This window comes from Aspergillus udagawae, assembly GCF_001078395.1.
Source record: "Aspergillus udagawae IFM 46973 DNA, scaffold_8, whole genome shotgun sequence".
NCBI classification, from domain to species: Eukaryota; Fungi; Ascomycota; class Eurotiomycetes; order Eurotiales; family Aspergillaceae; genus Aspergillus; species Aspergillus udagawae.
The window spans coordinates 76,880-93,628 of NW_025091271.1; the positions used below are offsets into that span (position 1 = coordinate 76,880).

General features: G+C 53.6%; 4 protein-coding genes across 4 annotated transcripts; 3 read left to right on the forward strand and 1 right to left on the reverse strand.

Moving 5' to 3' along the window:
- Positions 1-689: 689 nt before the first annotated feature.
- On the forward strand, positions 690-2,641 carry Aud_009533 (putative NRPS-like protein biosynthetic cluster; the record flags this gene model as incomplete). Its single annotated transcript, XM_043294385.1, has 4 exons — positions 690-965; positions 1,037-1,429; positions 1,503-1,950; positions 2,004-2,641. The coding sequence occupies 4 exons, from the start codon at positions 690-692 to the stop codon at positions 2,639-2,641; spliced, it is 1,755 nt and encodes a 584-aa protein (XP_043150320.1).
- A 240-nt stretch (positions 2,642-2,881) lies between these two features.
- Positions 2,882-4,360, reverse strand: Aud_009534 (uncharacterized protein; the record flags this gene model as incomplete). Its single annotated transcript, XM_043294386.1, has 1 exon — positions 2,882-4,360. One exon carries the CDS (start codon positions 4,358-4,360, stop codon positions 2,882-2,884), a length of 1,479 nt encoding a protein of 492 aa, XP_043150321.1.
- A 659-nt stretch (positions 4,361-5,019) lies between these two features.
- Positions 5,020-13,031, forward strand: Aud_009535 (type I iterative polyketide synthase; the record flags this gene model as incomplete). Its single annotated transcript, XM_043294387.1, has 6 exons — positions 5,020-5,289; positions 5,343-5,429; positions 5,497-6,411; positions 6,469-6,521; positions 6,588-11,787; positions 11,871-13,031. The coding sequence occupies 6 exons, from the start codon at positions 5,020-5,022 to the stop codon at positions 13,029-13,031; spliced, it is 7,686 nt and encodes a 2,561-aa protein (XP_043150322.1).
- Positions 13,032-15,381: 2,350 nt separating this feature from the next.
- On the forward strand, positions 15,382-16,156 carry Aud_009536 (uncharacterized protein; the record flags this gene model as incomplete). The annotated part of the gene is made up of 4 exons (XM_043294388.1): positions 15,382-15,527; positions 15,602-15,755; positions 15,803-15,831; positions 15,901-16,156. 4 exons carry the CDS (start codon positions 15,382-15,384, stop codon positions 16,154-16,156), a joined length of 585 nt encoding a protein of 194 aa, XP_043150323.1.
- Positions 16,157-16,749: the final 593 nt, after the last annotated feature.

Here is a 16,749-nt window from a genome sequence, read left to right on the forward strand (position 1 = left end):
AAATCCCATGGTAGACCGGACTATTTCCCCTTTGTACCGTATCGTGAGGCAACAGCAGCCCTTATCTCATATGACGTGTCATGAAATCAGTCCGCATGCAACCCCAACGTAGAAGTTCCAGGATCGCCTACTCTATTGTAGACACATTCCGGCGTCATTTCCTATCCAAAACGGTTAATTGCGGACCGAAGGGGGCTCATTTTGGCTATGGTTACACCTACATACCTGACAAGTTGACATATGCCCCCCACACCCCTTGCGGACCGTTGACGCTTGTACGACCAGCCATCCCGACTAGAGATGAGGCCACAGTAAATCTTAGGCCTTTACGGTGTACCACAGTCTCCCTCAAAGCTTGATTCCATATTTAGTTGCTGATTGGAGGCTCGCCATTCTTCATGCAAGTCAACCGATGCGACTCTTGGAGGCCTAGGCGCAGGGGGCTTCCTTTCTTGCTGCGGCCGGGGGATATTCACAAAGTCATCGCAACCAGCCCCTGGCCGAAGATTCAAAACCTGATTCAGCGCACTGAACTAAAGCCACATACCGGTGGTTGTCAGGCAGTTAGGCCCCATTTCAGGCCATTGCTGTGATCTCTGTCCCCGTCTGTTTCTCATTTCTGTCCATTCCTTAACATCCACCTTCCCCGGTAGTAAATAAATAAGAATTTTATGGATAGTTCACAGGCCATGGTCTTTCGACCTCCGTCCTGGGTGCCGCCCATTACGGTTGCCATCCCAGATTCAGTTCCGGTGGGAGAATTTGCCCTGAATCAAACTGGGCGGACGGCATCTAGCGAAGAAGAAACCGCCTTCGTCGATGGAATATCAGGAACGAGCTACGCCATCAAAACCGTCCGTCAACGCGTTGAACACCTTGCGCGTGGTTTGGGGCAAAGGTTGGGATGGTCTCCAGATAGTGGATCCCCATGGGACAAAGTGGTCGCTATCTACAGCTTGAACACAGTGAGTTAGCTCGCAATTGAGGATGTGGGGACGCGCCAAAAATCTTCCTCTAATGCACGAGCATTCTCTAGATTGATTATTTCGTTCTTTGCTGGGCCGTTCACCGACTCAATGGGATCTGCCTGCCTTTGCATCCTACCAGTACCGCCGAGGAGATCACAACCCATCTGACCAAGGCGCGATGTCGGCTCATTTTCACCTGCCGGCCCCTCATGTCCACTTGCCGGAATGTAGCTGGGGAGCTCTCCATACCGTCCGACAGGATATTCACCATAGCAGTCTCCGACCAATACATGTACGAGCCGGCACTCGATGGAAGCGGCAAAGACAAATTTCAGTCGCTCGAGGAACTAGTCATTCAAGGCTCGCAGCTGGCACCCTTTCCCCCGCTTCAGTGGGACCGAGAGCGGGGCCGCTCCCAGGTTGCCTATTTCTGTGCGACAAGCGGGACATCAGGCAAGCAGGTCAGTCTTAAGTCACTCTTTGCGGTTGGTCCTTAGCTACACGAGGGTTGGGGGCTGACGTCGCTCATCGAAGAAACTCGCTATGCTTACGCACTACGGCCTGATCACAAACCTTCTGCAGATAGATACGTTCGAGGGCCATACCCGCGCTGGCTGGTCCGAAGTAGCAACAGGAGCGGTTCCCTACAGCCATGCGTATGGCATTATGATCGGACTGCTGGCGGCCTGGCGTGGGGACACGCTGATCACTTTTCCTCGTTTCGACATGCAGCGCATGCTCCAGGCGGTCCCTATACATAAAATCCAGCGTTTGTACCTGGTACCCCCCATCCTCGCCGCCCTGGACGCCAACCCGTTCTTCTTCGAACTCTGCGACCTCTCGTCAGTCACCACCGTCGTCACCGGCGCCGCTCCCCTACACCAGAAGATAACGGAGAGCTTGAATCGGTTACAACCGAGCTGGAAGATAATGCACGGATACGGTAAACCTGCCCCCAGCCCCCGCTCGTGTTCTCCCGAGGGTCTGTTGAAACTTTCAATGCAGCTGGTGCGCTAACCGAACCGTTCTCATCAGGCCTTACAGAGAGCTGCGTCATCGCAACGTGCACTAGTCCCAACGACATCTGGCCCGGATCGTCTGGCTCGGTGATGCCCGAATTCCGCGTCCGCCTAGTCGGCCCAGACGAGCAGGAGATCACCGGGTACGAACAGCCAGGCGAGATCCGATTCCAATCGCCAAGCCTGTTCATCGGCTACCTGGATGACTCGGAGGCCACAAGCGCCGCCTTCGATCGGCATGGGTGGTTGCGCACAGGGGACGTCGGCCTGTTCCGTCAGGGTCCACAGGGCACGGAGCATCTCTTCGTGATTGATCGCATGAAGGATTTGATCAAAGTTAAGGGCAACCAGGTTTTGCCAGGCGATATTGAGCAAGTTCTGCTTGCTCACCCCTCCATCGTCGCCGCGGCTGTTGTGGGGGTGCCGGATGATCTGGCGGGGGAACGGCCGTTTGCATTTCTGGTCCGGTCGAGTTCGATTCAAGCAGAGCTCAGTGAGGTCGAGCTCACTGAGGTAATTGAGGAACATGTACATAGTCGATTGGATGAGACTCATTGGGTGGATGACCGTATCCGGTTCCTGCCTGCTCTTCCCACCAGCGGGAATGGGAAGGTGTTGAAGAAGGCATTGAGAGAGATGGTCACGATGATGTGATTATTAAATAGAATTAAAAGTATAATTCATCGCTGTTTGAGATGTAATAGTTCCCTTATATTATACACATACTAGTAAATTCCTGTTATTGGTTAGAACGAGAAACAAGTCGTCTTCTAGTGCTTCATCTTTAGTCGAAAGTAAAATATTGATTATCACAATGACAGCGCCAGATAACTACCCATTTAAACCCTCCTGACGATATATCAGCCTCAAGGCGGCTATAATAGGGCCTGACTCTCATGCGCAACTACAAAAGGCCGCATACTGTCCAAAGACCTCATCCTCTTTGAGCCTCTCTACAGCCTCCCTCTCGGCTTGCAACTGTAACTCAATCGCCCCGTCTCTTCCCCGCGGCAGAACATAGGCGACTCCTCTCTCCCCACCGTACGGCCGCGCACACACTGGATATCCCAAAGGCCCTCCCCAGTCATGCTGGGAGAGATCCAGTCCCGACGTGTCGGTAAAACTCAGATCCGGGCCGGGGAAGAGATCATAGCCCCAGGTGAGGTCCGTCACGTTAGGGAGAGTATTCACCAGACCGATCAAGTTGCGCACATCGGTGTTGCCTAACTGCTCTGTCGTCTTACGGATCTCTCCCGCGAGCGTCGCCAGGGACTCGGGCGTGGAGGGCCTGCATATCTCCTGGAGTGGCAGGCGGATCCGCGCGTTCGGCTCGTTGATGTTTCCAATGTATTCCTCGGGCAAGCGGGGAAGAAGTCGCGCACGGAGATCTAGCCGGATGGTGCAGAGTGAGGTCGTGCCCACCCGGTATGGATCCCGACCCAGCTGACGGGCGATGCTCAGATGCTTCCAGACCAGCGCGGCTATCGCTTCACTCTGCGTGAACCCGCCTCCATCATCCCCGGGGATAGGTGTAGCGAGGGCGCGCACTAGCGACTGCAGCGCGGTGGCACTAAGTACCCAGGTGCTGACGGTGAATGGGACTGTGGATTGATCGTCCCGGTCGAGGAGATGCATGCCTAACGGGTGACAAGGATCCCGGGCCGCCGGACTAACGATGTAGTCGGTCATCTCGCTGATCATGCCGTCTTTATGCCCGTAGTTGAGAAGCCATCGTGCTCGTGTTTCCTCGGCAGGTATTTCCAAAGCGGCCACTCGGCCATCGGTGATGGAGGCCCTGAAGTGGCGGGCCCAGGCCCGTACCAGGAAGTTGACACTGCGGCCATCACCCGCCGTGTGGTGCCAGGTGGCGCCGATAATCAGCCCTCCATGGATAAAGTTCAGCTGTATCGTACAGACTGGGATCCCCTTCCGGGGTGTCTCCTTGGGATTCGGCGTCTCCACGAAGAGAAGCTCGGTGGGGACGGCGGCCAGTGGGAAATGACGCGCGGCGAGGTCCGCAAAGCTGCCATATGGCCACTCTCTCTGCTCGCACTGTGCATAGTCTTTCACTCGTGTCAACACCCCGGAGTCAGGTCCTAACTGGAGCTGCAACTCGTTCCGAGTCGACCCTGCACGCGGTACGACAGTAGCGGCGAAGTCAGGCAACTCAGATAGTGCCGCTGCAAGCGCCTGGGTCAGGTGTTGGACGAGATCCTCGCTGCAGATCCCGTCGTCCAGGTGAAACACCAGCAAGTTTCGTGCATATTTGCGCTGCGCCTGTTGGTCAACCGAGGATAGCGCAATGACCTCGTCGCTCAACGGTTCCTGGAGCTGGACGAACGTGTCCACACAGTGTTGGGCTCTCTTTCTCATTTTGGTCACCAATTCGTACGAAAAGAGATAGGTGCCTTATGGAGGAAGAGAGGATGAGATCGCGGCCTGATCTAATACTAGTAGGGTAGATAGCCAAGATTAATCCTGTCAAATTTCATCCTCCGGCCATATCCGGCCATGCATTGCGGTAATGCCAAGCTACTGCCAGGGCAGTGTGGCGGAGGGCCTACCACGGGTTACTATCGCCATTCCGTGGGTGAAGGGACTCAACAGAATTGGGCCAGGCTTGTCTAAATAACCTTAACTTCTAACTTAATTAGACCCACTTCCCAACCGGACAATAGGTGCTGATATTACCTGTAATTAGTTATTGAGAAGAAAGCCAAACTCAGTGTATGGCAATAATCATACTTGTTCATTACACTTCCAGCCTCCACGTAGCGGATGCTTGCGTCAGTCTGATACGCACTCCCTCTCTTCAATGTAACGTTTCTTGTTCGATCAACCGAAGCACGAGCATCTGCTGGAAGCGGCAGGACTGTCCTGCGAGCCCCCTGGCAGAGGCTCGTTTACCTTCGCATGCTACAGGTACATATATACGTATATGAGTGGGAAACTTGATCCAGTGGTTAGAACGTAGAGACTATACCAACTCAAACATTTTGATAACCATCCTACTCAACACTTAACTGGCCACCATGGTGTTTGACTCTGGTACAGCGGCGCCCGAGAAGGCTCAAGAACCGGTAGCAGGGACAGAATGGGATAGCGACGGCGGGCGTGGCGACACGGCCTGCCTCCCTATCGCCATTGTCGGCCTCAGTGGTCGATTTCCTGGCTCGGCGACGGACCCCTCCGGGCTTTGGGACATGCTTCTCTCCGGACGTACCGCGTGGACGCCTGGCCCGGGACGACGACGGTTCAATATGAAGGCCTTCCAGGAATTATCAGGCAACAGAGCCGGAACGGTAACTTCTCATTCATTCTTTCTGAGGGAAATCTGGTTCATTTCTCCTGACAGACTACCACCGGGGGAGCACACTTCCTGCGCGAAGATATTGCGGCGTTCGACGCGAACTTCTTTGGAATTCATGCGGTCGAAGCGACGGTGAGTAAATTTTGTCCCTTTTGTCTTCCGTATTAGATGCCCCTTCCTGACAACGCCCGCTGCATAGGCGATGGATCCGCAGCAGCGGCTGCAACTCGAGGTGGCTTACGAGGCCTTTGAAAACGCCGGAATGACCATGGATGCTCTTTGGGGGTCCCAAACCGGCGTATATGTCGGCCAGTGGGCACAAGATTACCATGAGTCTGTCACCCGCGATCCCCAACATCCACCTTCCTACCTGGTCACAGGTACAGGTGCTGCCATGACCTCCAACCGCATCTCCCACTTCTTCAATCTGCATGGACCAAGCTTCACGGTTGATACAGGCTGCTCCGCAAGCATGGTTGCCCTGCATCAAGCGGTACAGAGCCTTCGTGCTGGGGAGACAACGCAGTGCTTCGTCGGCGGTGTCAACCTCCTGCTGGATCCGCAGCGCTTCACCTACGGAAGCCAGATGAAGATGGTTTCCCGGGAGGGGAGGTCATTCTCGTTCGATGCGCGAGCCACTGGGTACGGACGGGGAGAATGCTGTGCCGGTGTCGTCTTGAAGCCTCTCTCGGCGGCCCTGCGAGACGGCGACCCCGTTCGTGCCGTAATCCGCAACTCAGTGCTGAATCAGGACGGTAGAACTCCGGGAATCACCGTGCCCAGTGCGAAGGCCCAGAGGGAGGCCATCTGGAATGCGTACCAACAGGCGAATTTGGACACGCATGCCGACTATGTCGAAGCGCATGGGACCGGAACCAAGGTCGGGGATCCGATCGAGGCCAGCGCCATTGCTGCCGTGCTGGGGCAGCACCGAAGGCCCGAGTGCGCTTTGCCGATTGGATCTATCAAAGGCAATATAGGACACACCGAGTCGGCTGCTGGACTGGCTGGGTTAATCAAGGCGGTCCTCATGCTGGAGCATGGCATCATCCCGGCTCAGGCCAACTACCAGACATGCAATCCTGATATTCCACTGGAGAACTGGGGTTTGCGTGTAAGTTGTTATCTTTCCAAGACTATCCTCCTCTCTGTTACTAACCCCCTCGGCTAGATCCCCGTCAGAGCCGAAAAACCAGATGTTCTTGGTCGAATTTCCGTTAATAGGTAAGTTAGCCAATGACAAAAAAAATCACATTATGGTGGCAGTGCTAATGGCGTGCACATGGCCAGCTTCGGATATGGAGGTACCAATGCGCATATCGTGGTCGACTCCTTGGATAAGGTCATATCTCATCTTTCTCCTTCCCCTGCCCGTTTCTCTGTGACGAGCTCGTCAACGCAAAAGCTGCGTGTCTTTGTTATCAGCGCGGCTAGCGAGAAAGCGTGCCAGAGAGCTTGCCTTCAGCTGGCTCGCTACCTTGTGCTCGACCATGCTGGCCACCGAGGCGAGGATGATTGGCTTGCCCGAGTAGCCTACACGCTGGGAAACAAGCGATCCACCCACCGTCACCAGGTGGCTTTGGTGGCATCGACTGTAGATGATCTCGTAACACAACTTATGAACGCAGCTCACAGTCCAATCCCGGAAAAAGAGCCAAAGGCCTCTGCACGTATCGCCCTGGTCTTTGGCGGACAAGGGGCGCAATATCCACGCATGGGGTGTGATCTCCTTCAGGCTCACCCGGTCTTCGCCCAATCCCTCGAGCGCGCCCGTGAACAGCTGTTCAGGCTGGGCTGTCCGTGGGATCTAATATCCGAGCTGCGCCGAGAGGAAGCTGACTCTCGGATTAATGACCCGGCACTTTCCCAGCCGTTAACGACGGCGATCCAGCTTGCCCTGGTGGACACCCTGTCTAGCTTCGGGGTCTTTCCCTGTGCGGTAGTGGGACACTCTAGCGGGGAGATTGCTGCCACGTATGCTGCCCATGCCATCTCGCTCGAAGATGCCATGACGGCGGCTTACTTCCGTGGGCAATTGACCAGCAAATTGGTCACTGAGAATCTGCAATCTTCTCCCGGGGGGATGATGGCAGTTGGGGCAGCTCCCGCGGTGGTTGAGCAGCATATCCGGAGGGTTGGCACAGCCGACGGTAGCATTGGCATTGCATGCTACAACAGTCCCTCGAGCGTGACTGTCTCCGGCGACTCAGCTGCAATTGACCGGCTCAAGCACGTTCTAGACGGGGAGGGCATCTTCAACCGCAAGTTGAGCACCAACGGCGCGGCTTATCATTCTCATCATATGGAACGCATCAAAGAGGCATATGAGTCTTCACTGAAAGCACTTCCCGCGGGAACGGTCGGCTCATCGGTGCGGATGTTTAGCACGGTCACGGGCAAGGCCCTAGACCAGAAATCGCTAATCGACGGTCACTACTGGACGCAGAACCTAACCAGCCCCGTTCTGTTCTCACAAGCATTCAGCAGCATGTGCCAGCAGGAGTTTAATGGCCTTCCTGTTGATACGCTGATTGAAGTTGGACCCCACTCGCAGCTGGCCGGACCGGTGAAGGAAACCCTGCGATCCCTACGAGGATCCCTAGAGGGTATAAACCACACTCACACACTTTTGCGGGGCGCCCAAGACGCAGCAGTGACATTCCTCCAATGTCTCACTTTCCTGCATATTTCTAACGGGACTGTGAATTTAAACGACCTCAATCAGGATGGTCCCCCGGCTAGGCCGCTTGTTGACCTCCCCCCTTATCCCTTCGACCATGGCCGCACCTATTGGCACAAGAGTCGTCTGTCCGAGACCTACCGGCACCGGCCTCACGTACCGCATGAACTCTTGGGTACTCTGTCGCTAGATGTCAACCGCTTGGAGCCAAAATGGCGCCACTTCCTGAGCCTGAAGGAGTGTCCTTGGCTACGAAACCATCGGGTCCAGGGACAAATCGTCTTCCCAGCAGCGGGCTATATCACGATGGCCGTGCAAGCGATTAGACAGCACATTTATAACACGGACCCGACCAGTCACGTCCACAGTGTCCGTTTGCGAGACATTAGCTTCGGGAAGGCACTGGCCTTGAGCGAAGACGATCCAGGGCCGGGACAGGAGATTTGCTTGTCACTGCGTCCCCAAGCGCGATCTGCACGCGAGTCATCGTCCATCTGGAGCGAGTTCCGAATCTTCACAGTCGATAGCGAGCAATCGTGGACTGAGCATTGTCGTGGCTTGATTCGCACAGAGGCTGACCCCGTAAACGAGCACTACCCTCTTGGCGTAACCCCAGATGACGCAAAGCGCATCGACAAGCAATGCAAACGGCTGACGGACCCGCGGAAGTTCTACCAAATAGGCGACGGAGTTGGCCTGGGTTGGCGGTCCCCTTTTGAGAGCTTGTGCGCTATCCGAACTAGCAGGCACTCTACCCATGTGTCTGTACGGGTTCCCAACCTGCCCGTAGCCCCGGGCGGCATGGGAGACTGGCTATCCCCTCCAGCCCTTGATGCAGCCTTGTTCCAGAGTGGTGTGTCGCTGCTGTTCCTTGAGGATGGGCTCCAGTCCCCGTGCATGCCGGTCTTCGTCAAACAATTGCGGATCGCCAACCGATCGACAGAGGCAAATACCGAGCTTGTCTGCGCAGCAAAGTCGTGTAATAATAGCAAGCCCTCGTCGATTCTCGATGTTCGCGTACAACAACACTCTGGAGGCACTGAGAGCCCCGTGATGGTCCTCGAGGCCGAAGGTATTCGGCTGAAGACTCTACCGGGCGCTGTAGCAGACAGTCGCAACTCGCGAGAAATTTGTCATGGCATGGAGTGGGTAGCATGGATGGATGATAAGACGACAGCCCATCATTGTCGGGATAGGTGTCAGGCCGTCGTCCCCTCAGGATCTTTTGCTGAGCAAGATCGCATACTCAATGCCCTGGCGTTGGGTCATATCCAGCGCGCGCTCGAAGAAGTCCCGAACCCGACCGATATCCCAGACGGTTACCTGCGCCACCAGTTTGCTTGGATGAAGACTGTTGCCGGTCGGGGCACATCTCACTTTGGGAACTCTCATTCGGAAATCGAGATGGCCTGCCTCGACCTGGATCTGGGGCCAGTGGGCGATGTGATCGCTCGCTTGGGCCCGCACCTATCCAGCATCCTTACCTGCCGCACGGATCCGTTGTCCCTGCTGTCGCAGGATAATCTCCTGTCCCGACTCTACTCGACCGACGACCAGCGCCGTTGCTATTCTCAAATGGCTGCATACTGCCATGAGCTAGGCCGACAAGCATCCGGCCTGCGGGTCCTCGAAATCGGGGCCGGTACGGCATCTACAACCATCCTTATCCTGCAGGCCCTGAGGAAGGCAGGGCGCAGCGCCGTGCACCAGTACGACTTTACTGACATCTCCCCGGGCTTCTTTAGCGCGGCTAAGGAGAGACTTGGGGATCTGGCGGATGTAGTCGAATTCACCGTCTTGGACATCGAACGCGACCCGATAAAGCAAGGATTCGCCGAAGGTAGCTACGACTTGATCATTGCGACTAACGTCATTCACGCGACCAAGCATATCGATCGGACCCTGCGCCATGTACACTCTGTTCTTCGACCAGGGGGAAGATTCATGATGATGGAAGTCACGCGGGAAACCCTCTATTGCAACCTGGTGTTCGGGACGCTCCCGGGATGGTGGTCGGGCCATGACGACGGGAGAACGGTAGCTCCCACACTCACTGGGCCGGAATGGTTGCGCCGGTTGCAACAGGCTGACTTTGCCAATGCGGAGGTGTGGTTTCGAGACTATGAGGAGGATGATGGGGGAAAGTTCAGCGTGTTCATTGCAGAGGCCCCTTCGTCATCCCAGTCCACGGCTGATGGTACTCCCTTGCCTACGCTTCGGTTCGTGACCACCGACGCAAACCTATCTCGAGTGACAAGTACCGACTCTAAACGTTGGCTTCACTTGCTCGAGAGAGAACTCGACACTTCTCAGGGAAGCATCTCCGCTCACTCTCTATTAATGTCTGCCGCGGAAGACGGAATTGTCATCATGCTACCGGAGGTGGCTCAACAGTTATGTCGCAGCCCTGATCCTAAGTGTTGGGAACAATTCAAACGTTGGGTTCTCCAAGTGCGCACCGTCCTGTTCGTGAGCATCAGCGCCACGGACAGTGCCGATGAGGCTGAGACCGGTCTCTGGGCTGGGCTTGCCCGAACACTGCACCTGGAGCATGCTGATATCCGCGCAGTGACTCTCAACCTGCGGTGTGGCCCCGAGCAGGTACTGCCGAAGCTTGTAAAAGTGCTACCCCGTCTGCTACGCAGTGCGACGTTTGATCAGTCCCGGCTCGCTACTGAGGTCGAGGATGAGTTTGCAGAGGAAGACGACCGACTTCTTGTGGCACGAGCCTTTCATCGCCCAGACATCAGCGATTATGTCAGGCGTGTCGGGCAACACGCAGAGCCCGGGATGGTTCCCTTCCTAGGTACTGGACGGCCGCTGACGGCTGAGCTCGCAGTCCCCGGTCTACTGGAGACTCTTCGCTGGAAGGACGACCTTGACGCCCCTGAGCTGGGCCCGGACGATGTCCGGTTGGAGCTTCGGGCCGCCAGCATCAACTTCAAGGATGTCCTGATTGCGGCGGGCCAGCTAGAAAGCTACGTTCAGCTCCGAAACGACTGCAGCGGGGTCGTCCTCGACGTCGGAGCCAACATGCGGGATCGCTTCCGGCCCGGAGACCGCGTGTGTGCCCTATACTCGCGGGCCTACACCAATTACCCAGTCGTTCACGGCGACTGCTGCCACATCGTGCCGGATGCCATGTCTTTCGCCGAAGCAGCCTCGCTCCCTATAGTCGGCACTACGGTGTACTATTGTCTCATCGATAAGGCTCGCCTGCGCAATGGTGATAAAATCTTGGTTCACTCAGCCGCCGGAGCAGTTGGCCAAGCTGCGATCAGCTTAGCTCAACATATCGGGGCTGAAGTTTTTGCGACCGCAGGCAACGAGGCGAAGCGAGAGTTCTTGCAAAGGCGATTCGGCCTGGCGGCTGACCATATCTACTCCAGCCGGAAAACGGCATTTGCGGGTAGGATCAAGCAAGTCACTGATGGGTATGGGGTCGATGTTGTTCTGAACTCGCTCGGTGGCGAGGCCTTCCGCGAGAGTACCAATCTCGTCGCCCCATTTGGGCGCTTCATCGAGATCGGACGTAAGGATCTGGAGGATGATGCCCTGATGCCCATAGAGTTCCTCCTCCGCAACGTGACGTTTGCCTACGTGGACTTTAGCATTATCATCGAGCAGGACAAGGCACTGGCAAGGCGCTTGCTGAAGTCGGTTGTCTCACTCACCGCCACCGGTTCGATCCAACCGGTGTCCCTGACTACGATGCCTGTCTCAGAAATCGAGCGCGCTTTCCGTCACATCCAGAAGGGGGACCATATAGGCAAGATTATCCTCACTGTTGAGAAGGATCAGCAAGTAAAGGTGAGCAGTCCCCTTACCCCTTATTTCCCCACACCATTTCCTGCATCGGATTTAATCTGACAGGACATGACCTTTGTCCTCAGGCCATCCCACCAGTACCACCACCAGCACAGCTCCGACCGGATGCCAGCTACCTCGTGGTTGGAGGCTTCGGCGGGCTGGGGCGAGCCATGCTCTCTTGGATGGCAGACCACGGAGCGCGATATCTCATATCCTTTTCCCGCTCGGGTGCCGTGGACCCGCGCAGTCATGACCTCATTTCCGAGCTTGAAGCCCGGGGCGTACATGTGCTTGCCAAAGCCGGGGATGTGGCGTCGTCGGACGATGTCGCCTCGCTGACGACTGTCCCTGGCCGCTCAGGATTTCCACCCGTGAGGGGGATTATCCAGTCCGGCATGGTGCTCCAGGATGCCCTTCTCGGCGAAATGACCTGTGAGGACTGGCAGGCGGCGCTAACGCCCAAGGTTCGGGGCAGCCTCCATCTGCACCACATCCTCGGTCAAGACATCGACTTCTTCATCAGCCTCTCCTCCATTGTGGCGATGAGCGGTAACATCGGACAGTCCAACTACGCCGCCGCCTGCAGCGTCCAGGACGCGCTGGCGCGGTATCGCCGCGCCCACGGACTACCGGGCTACTCCATCAACGTCGGATGGGTGCTTGATGCGGGCTACGTCAGTGAAAATCCTCAAACGGCCGCCACGCTCCGTCGTCAGGGCTTCTCATCCTCCCACCTCTCCGAACTCCTGGCGCTGATCGAGTACGCCGTGACTGACGGTGGACGTGACGACGGCAACTGCGTCTGCTCTATCGGACTGGCACCATCCCACGGGAGTCTGCCCTCCAGCGGCAGCGTGAATCAATGGTTCTCACAACGGCGCTTTGCGCATCTGGTCCGCCCCGAACAGACGCAGTCAAAGATGTCAGGATCGTCGGTCGACGTCTCCACCCTCCTCAGTAAAATCAGTTGTTTCGAAGACGCGGTAGAGGTGGTTTGCCAGACTCTCCTGGAGCGACTGGGGAAACTGTTGGCTACACCTGTTGAGTCTCTCAGCGCGGCGAGGAGCCTGGACCAATATGGGGTGGACTCACTGGTGGCTGTCGAGCTGCACAACTGGATCATCGCCTACCTGCGGGCAAATATCACGCTGGTGTCCGTACGGGGGGCAAGTAGTATCTATAAACTTGCGCAGATGGTTACCAAGGAGTCTGCGTTGGTTCCCCTGAATGCCCTTCGTAACTGAATATGGGCATGTGGTATTTAAGGAGCCCTGCAACTCCAAACGCAGCACGTCATGGCTCTGTAAGCCATACAAGCTACTGACCTACAGCTGCCACGCGTTCCCATAGCTATAAAGTCACTTAATGTACATTCATATTCATTGTGGGGGTGATTAATTGTTTTACATGGTTTTGGGTGTTGGAATGGAAAATGTTTGCGTCCTTTTTGCATGCTAGGCTTAGGTTCGGGCGAGTCCAACCCCAGTTGAATCTGAACCACTGCGATTTTGAGTCTAAAATTTTAGAAAATCAGAATTAAACCTAATCTGTTCTGATTTGGTGCAAGTCTTACTGTAAAATCCACCCCTAGGCCTAGATAGGCAGTCACTAAGTTCCCTGTCGATCCGATCCGATCTACTTCTCAGAGGTAATAAATACAGAGGTCGAACTAGCGACATGGACGGACCAACTAACTATCCGGCCTGAGCTATGGTTTGCCTCTATATACTGTGAAACCTGGCTTTCCTTGCCAAAGTGACCAGGGTTTGCCTCGGTAGAGGAAGTTCACTGTCGCCAATGCTTTCATTGAATATCTGAATCCACCTTTGCCATCTCATTAACAGCTCCGTCGCAAGTTGACCTACAAAAAAATCGTAGTGGTTACGTCTTGTGAAGCCGTGAAGAGGCGCCGCCATTTTCAAAGCTCACATCCGCATATCTGACCAACGAGCCAATCAAATTCTGGTCATCATTCTTGCGCCTGGTATGACCTCTCGAGGGTCCATTGAGACTCAAGGTAGGAAGACTCCAGCTATTGGGGATACCCCGGCGCTCCTTAAGTATTTTAGATCTCGTATTGGGTACTATTGTAGACGTACAGAACATAGACACTAATGGTTTTACGTTTCTTCAATTCTCCTGATCATTTCCACCCACTAAAGGTCTGTTACGGCGGACTATTTGTACAAAAAGGACTTTTGGTTTTTTTACAATGATTACATCTCCCCCCCCCCCCCCTCAGTACGGTCGCACGCCCTGCACTATCCCTACTAGATGAGAATTCGATATCGATACTATATGGCATTCGTATTGATACTAGATGAGAATTCAATATCAATACTACATGGCATTCGATATCGCTACTAGATAACATTTGATAAATTCTCACACCGATGCCATTATGAATATATATACTATCTACCTGAGTCCTATCCAACATGCTTATTGAAAATTAATATTTTTATATAAAATATATAGTAATTATAGTTATTTTAATCCATATCTAAATATTAATTTAATATATAGAGGGTTAAATAGGTGGTAGTTAAGAATTATTCTTATAGTGGTTACTGAAGGTCAATATATATATGTATATATATATTATAATATTACCACTACACTTATACTGCGTACTAATAGAGACGATTATTCTCCTATAACTTAACTATAGGATATTAAATTACTATAGTATTAATATCAATGCCATATAGTATCGATATCAAATGCCATGTAGTATTAATATTGAATTCTCCTCTAGTGCAACCATAGCAACCATGGTTCACTATATTTAGGTAGGAGATTCGTGGGAGGTAGTGGTAATAGGTAATACATGCGGTGAACAGTAAAAAAATCCAAAAGTCCCTTTTGTACAATTAGTCCGCCGTAGAAATGTGCGCCAGGCAGGATGTACGGCGAGATATTTGTAGAGTATCGCCTGCACAAATTTGGTGTCTCTCCTTCGCACAGCTGCCGGGGGAAAGGGGGCAAGAACATCTGATTTAGAAGGGAGGAGAAAGAGAACATCAGAGAGGCTGCAGTCCTCAGATTGGCCGGACTTAAACAGTAACACAATCCGCAAATTAAGCATACCAACGAGGCTTTTAAGCCGTGGGAGGCTGAAATGACTAAGGAGTGAGCCGGTGTTCGAACAAACGATCCTGTTTGCCTAATGCATCGGCACCACTGAACCTAGTGAACCTTATTTCGCCATACCTCGATCGACCTAACTTTTTCGGATGTCAGGTATTTGCCTCGAAGCTGCTCATTGCCATCTTGTCCGTTCGGTGCAACAATCAAGCCGAATGTATACTGGCATTCGTCAGAGAATAGTCGCAAATTTACAAGCACACCAGGAGCGTTGTCACACTGTAACAGCCCCGTAACCTTTCGTACGATGCCTATCACGGCCTAGACTGAAAATGCTACTTCCAAAAGCCACTCTCCAAGGTAATGGCATTTTCTCGGCTCGCATTCCACTATGCAAGAAGCCGAGCAGTGCAGGCGAATGCGGAGAAAAAACGCTGAAGAAGGTTCTTCTTCATGGGCTTCGTGAAGTGTCTCCATTCCACACTGCCCATTTTCCCTTTAGCCACTATGATGGGCGGCCAAATTCCGGAACTTCAATTCAGCTCCCTCGAAACAATCTCCGCATGCATCTCTACCACCCGCAAATCATTCCTGGAGCACAGGAGCCGCGATGTCGAGTTTCGTCTCGTCCAGCTCCGGAAGCTCTACTGGGCGTGCGTGCTATACCCTCTGCAAAATGAGTGACATATTTCATCATGAACGAAGGGTAATTGATGTTTTTCTACAGCGTCAAAGACCACGAGGAGGATATCGTTCGGGCCTGCGCTCTGGACTTGAACAAACCGCGTTTTGAGACTGAAATCGCTGAGAGCGGCTGGCTGCTCAACGACATTGTCTTTACTACTCGCAACCTGCATAAGCGGGTGAAAGATGAGAAGGCCGTGATATTGACCTCCATTTTAAAATCATAAGGCCTAAGATTCGGAAGGATCCCCTCGGCTGCGTGTTAGTGATCGGGTATGTTTTGCTCTTCTTTACAAGATGACGATTCGAGAAACCCTAATATTCTTCCCATATCGTATCTAGCACCTCCAACTTCCCGTTCCAGCTGTCCTTGGGCCCCGTTATTGGTGCTATTGCTGCCGGTAATACCGTTGTCATTAAGCCTTCCGAAAATGCCCCCAACAGCGCCGTTGTTATACAAAAGATCTGCGAGGCATCCCTTGACCCCCTATGTTACTCCGTTGTCCAGGGAGGTGTGGCCGAGACGCAGGCTCTCTTAGCCGAGCGCTGGGACAAGATCTTCTTCACAGGCGGTACTAATGTTGGCCGTATCACCTGAACTCCCAGTACCCTGCATACAAAGAAAACATCTGGGTGTGGGTAGCAGCCCACGATCTAGATATCATTACGCGGGAGATCAGATTGATACCTATGTTGCCCCTGGTGTTTTGATTTAGAGTCAGGGTCCAATATGGCTCTATGGCACGGCGGCAGAGCATCGCGTGATGTACGACTACAAATCTGAGCTGCTTTGACTCTAACAAAATAGCAAAATGATACATTTACACAGGTTTGTGCTCTATGCCTGAGTACTTTCAGTCCCTGAGTACTCGTAGCGCCTCGACTCTCTTGGCACCTGGTCCTCTATAGGCGTGGGCTTCGTGGCCATAAGGTATCAAAGCATTCAGACACCGGAAATTCTCTACGTTCGTAGGTGTACATAAAACAGTGAAGCCCTTTCGGAGCTAGTCTTGGATAGCTATCTTTTTCTATAACTTTTCCTATCCTTTCCTAGGGTTTTCATTGCCGGTTATCTGTTGAATAGTAGGTTTGGTCTCATTTAGTCTCGGGTTCAATAATATCCATTATCATGAATATGAAAGCTCGATAGTATTACTACACTCTGATTTTCTTTGAGTAATTATGATCAAA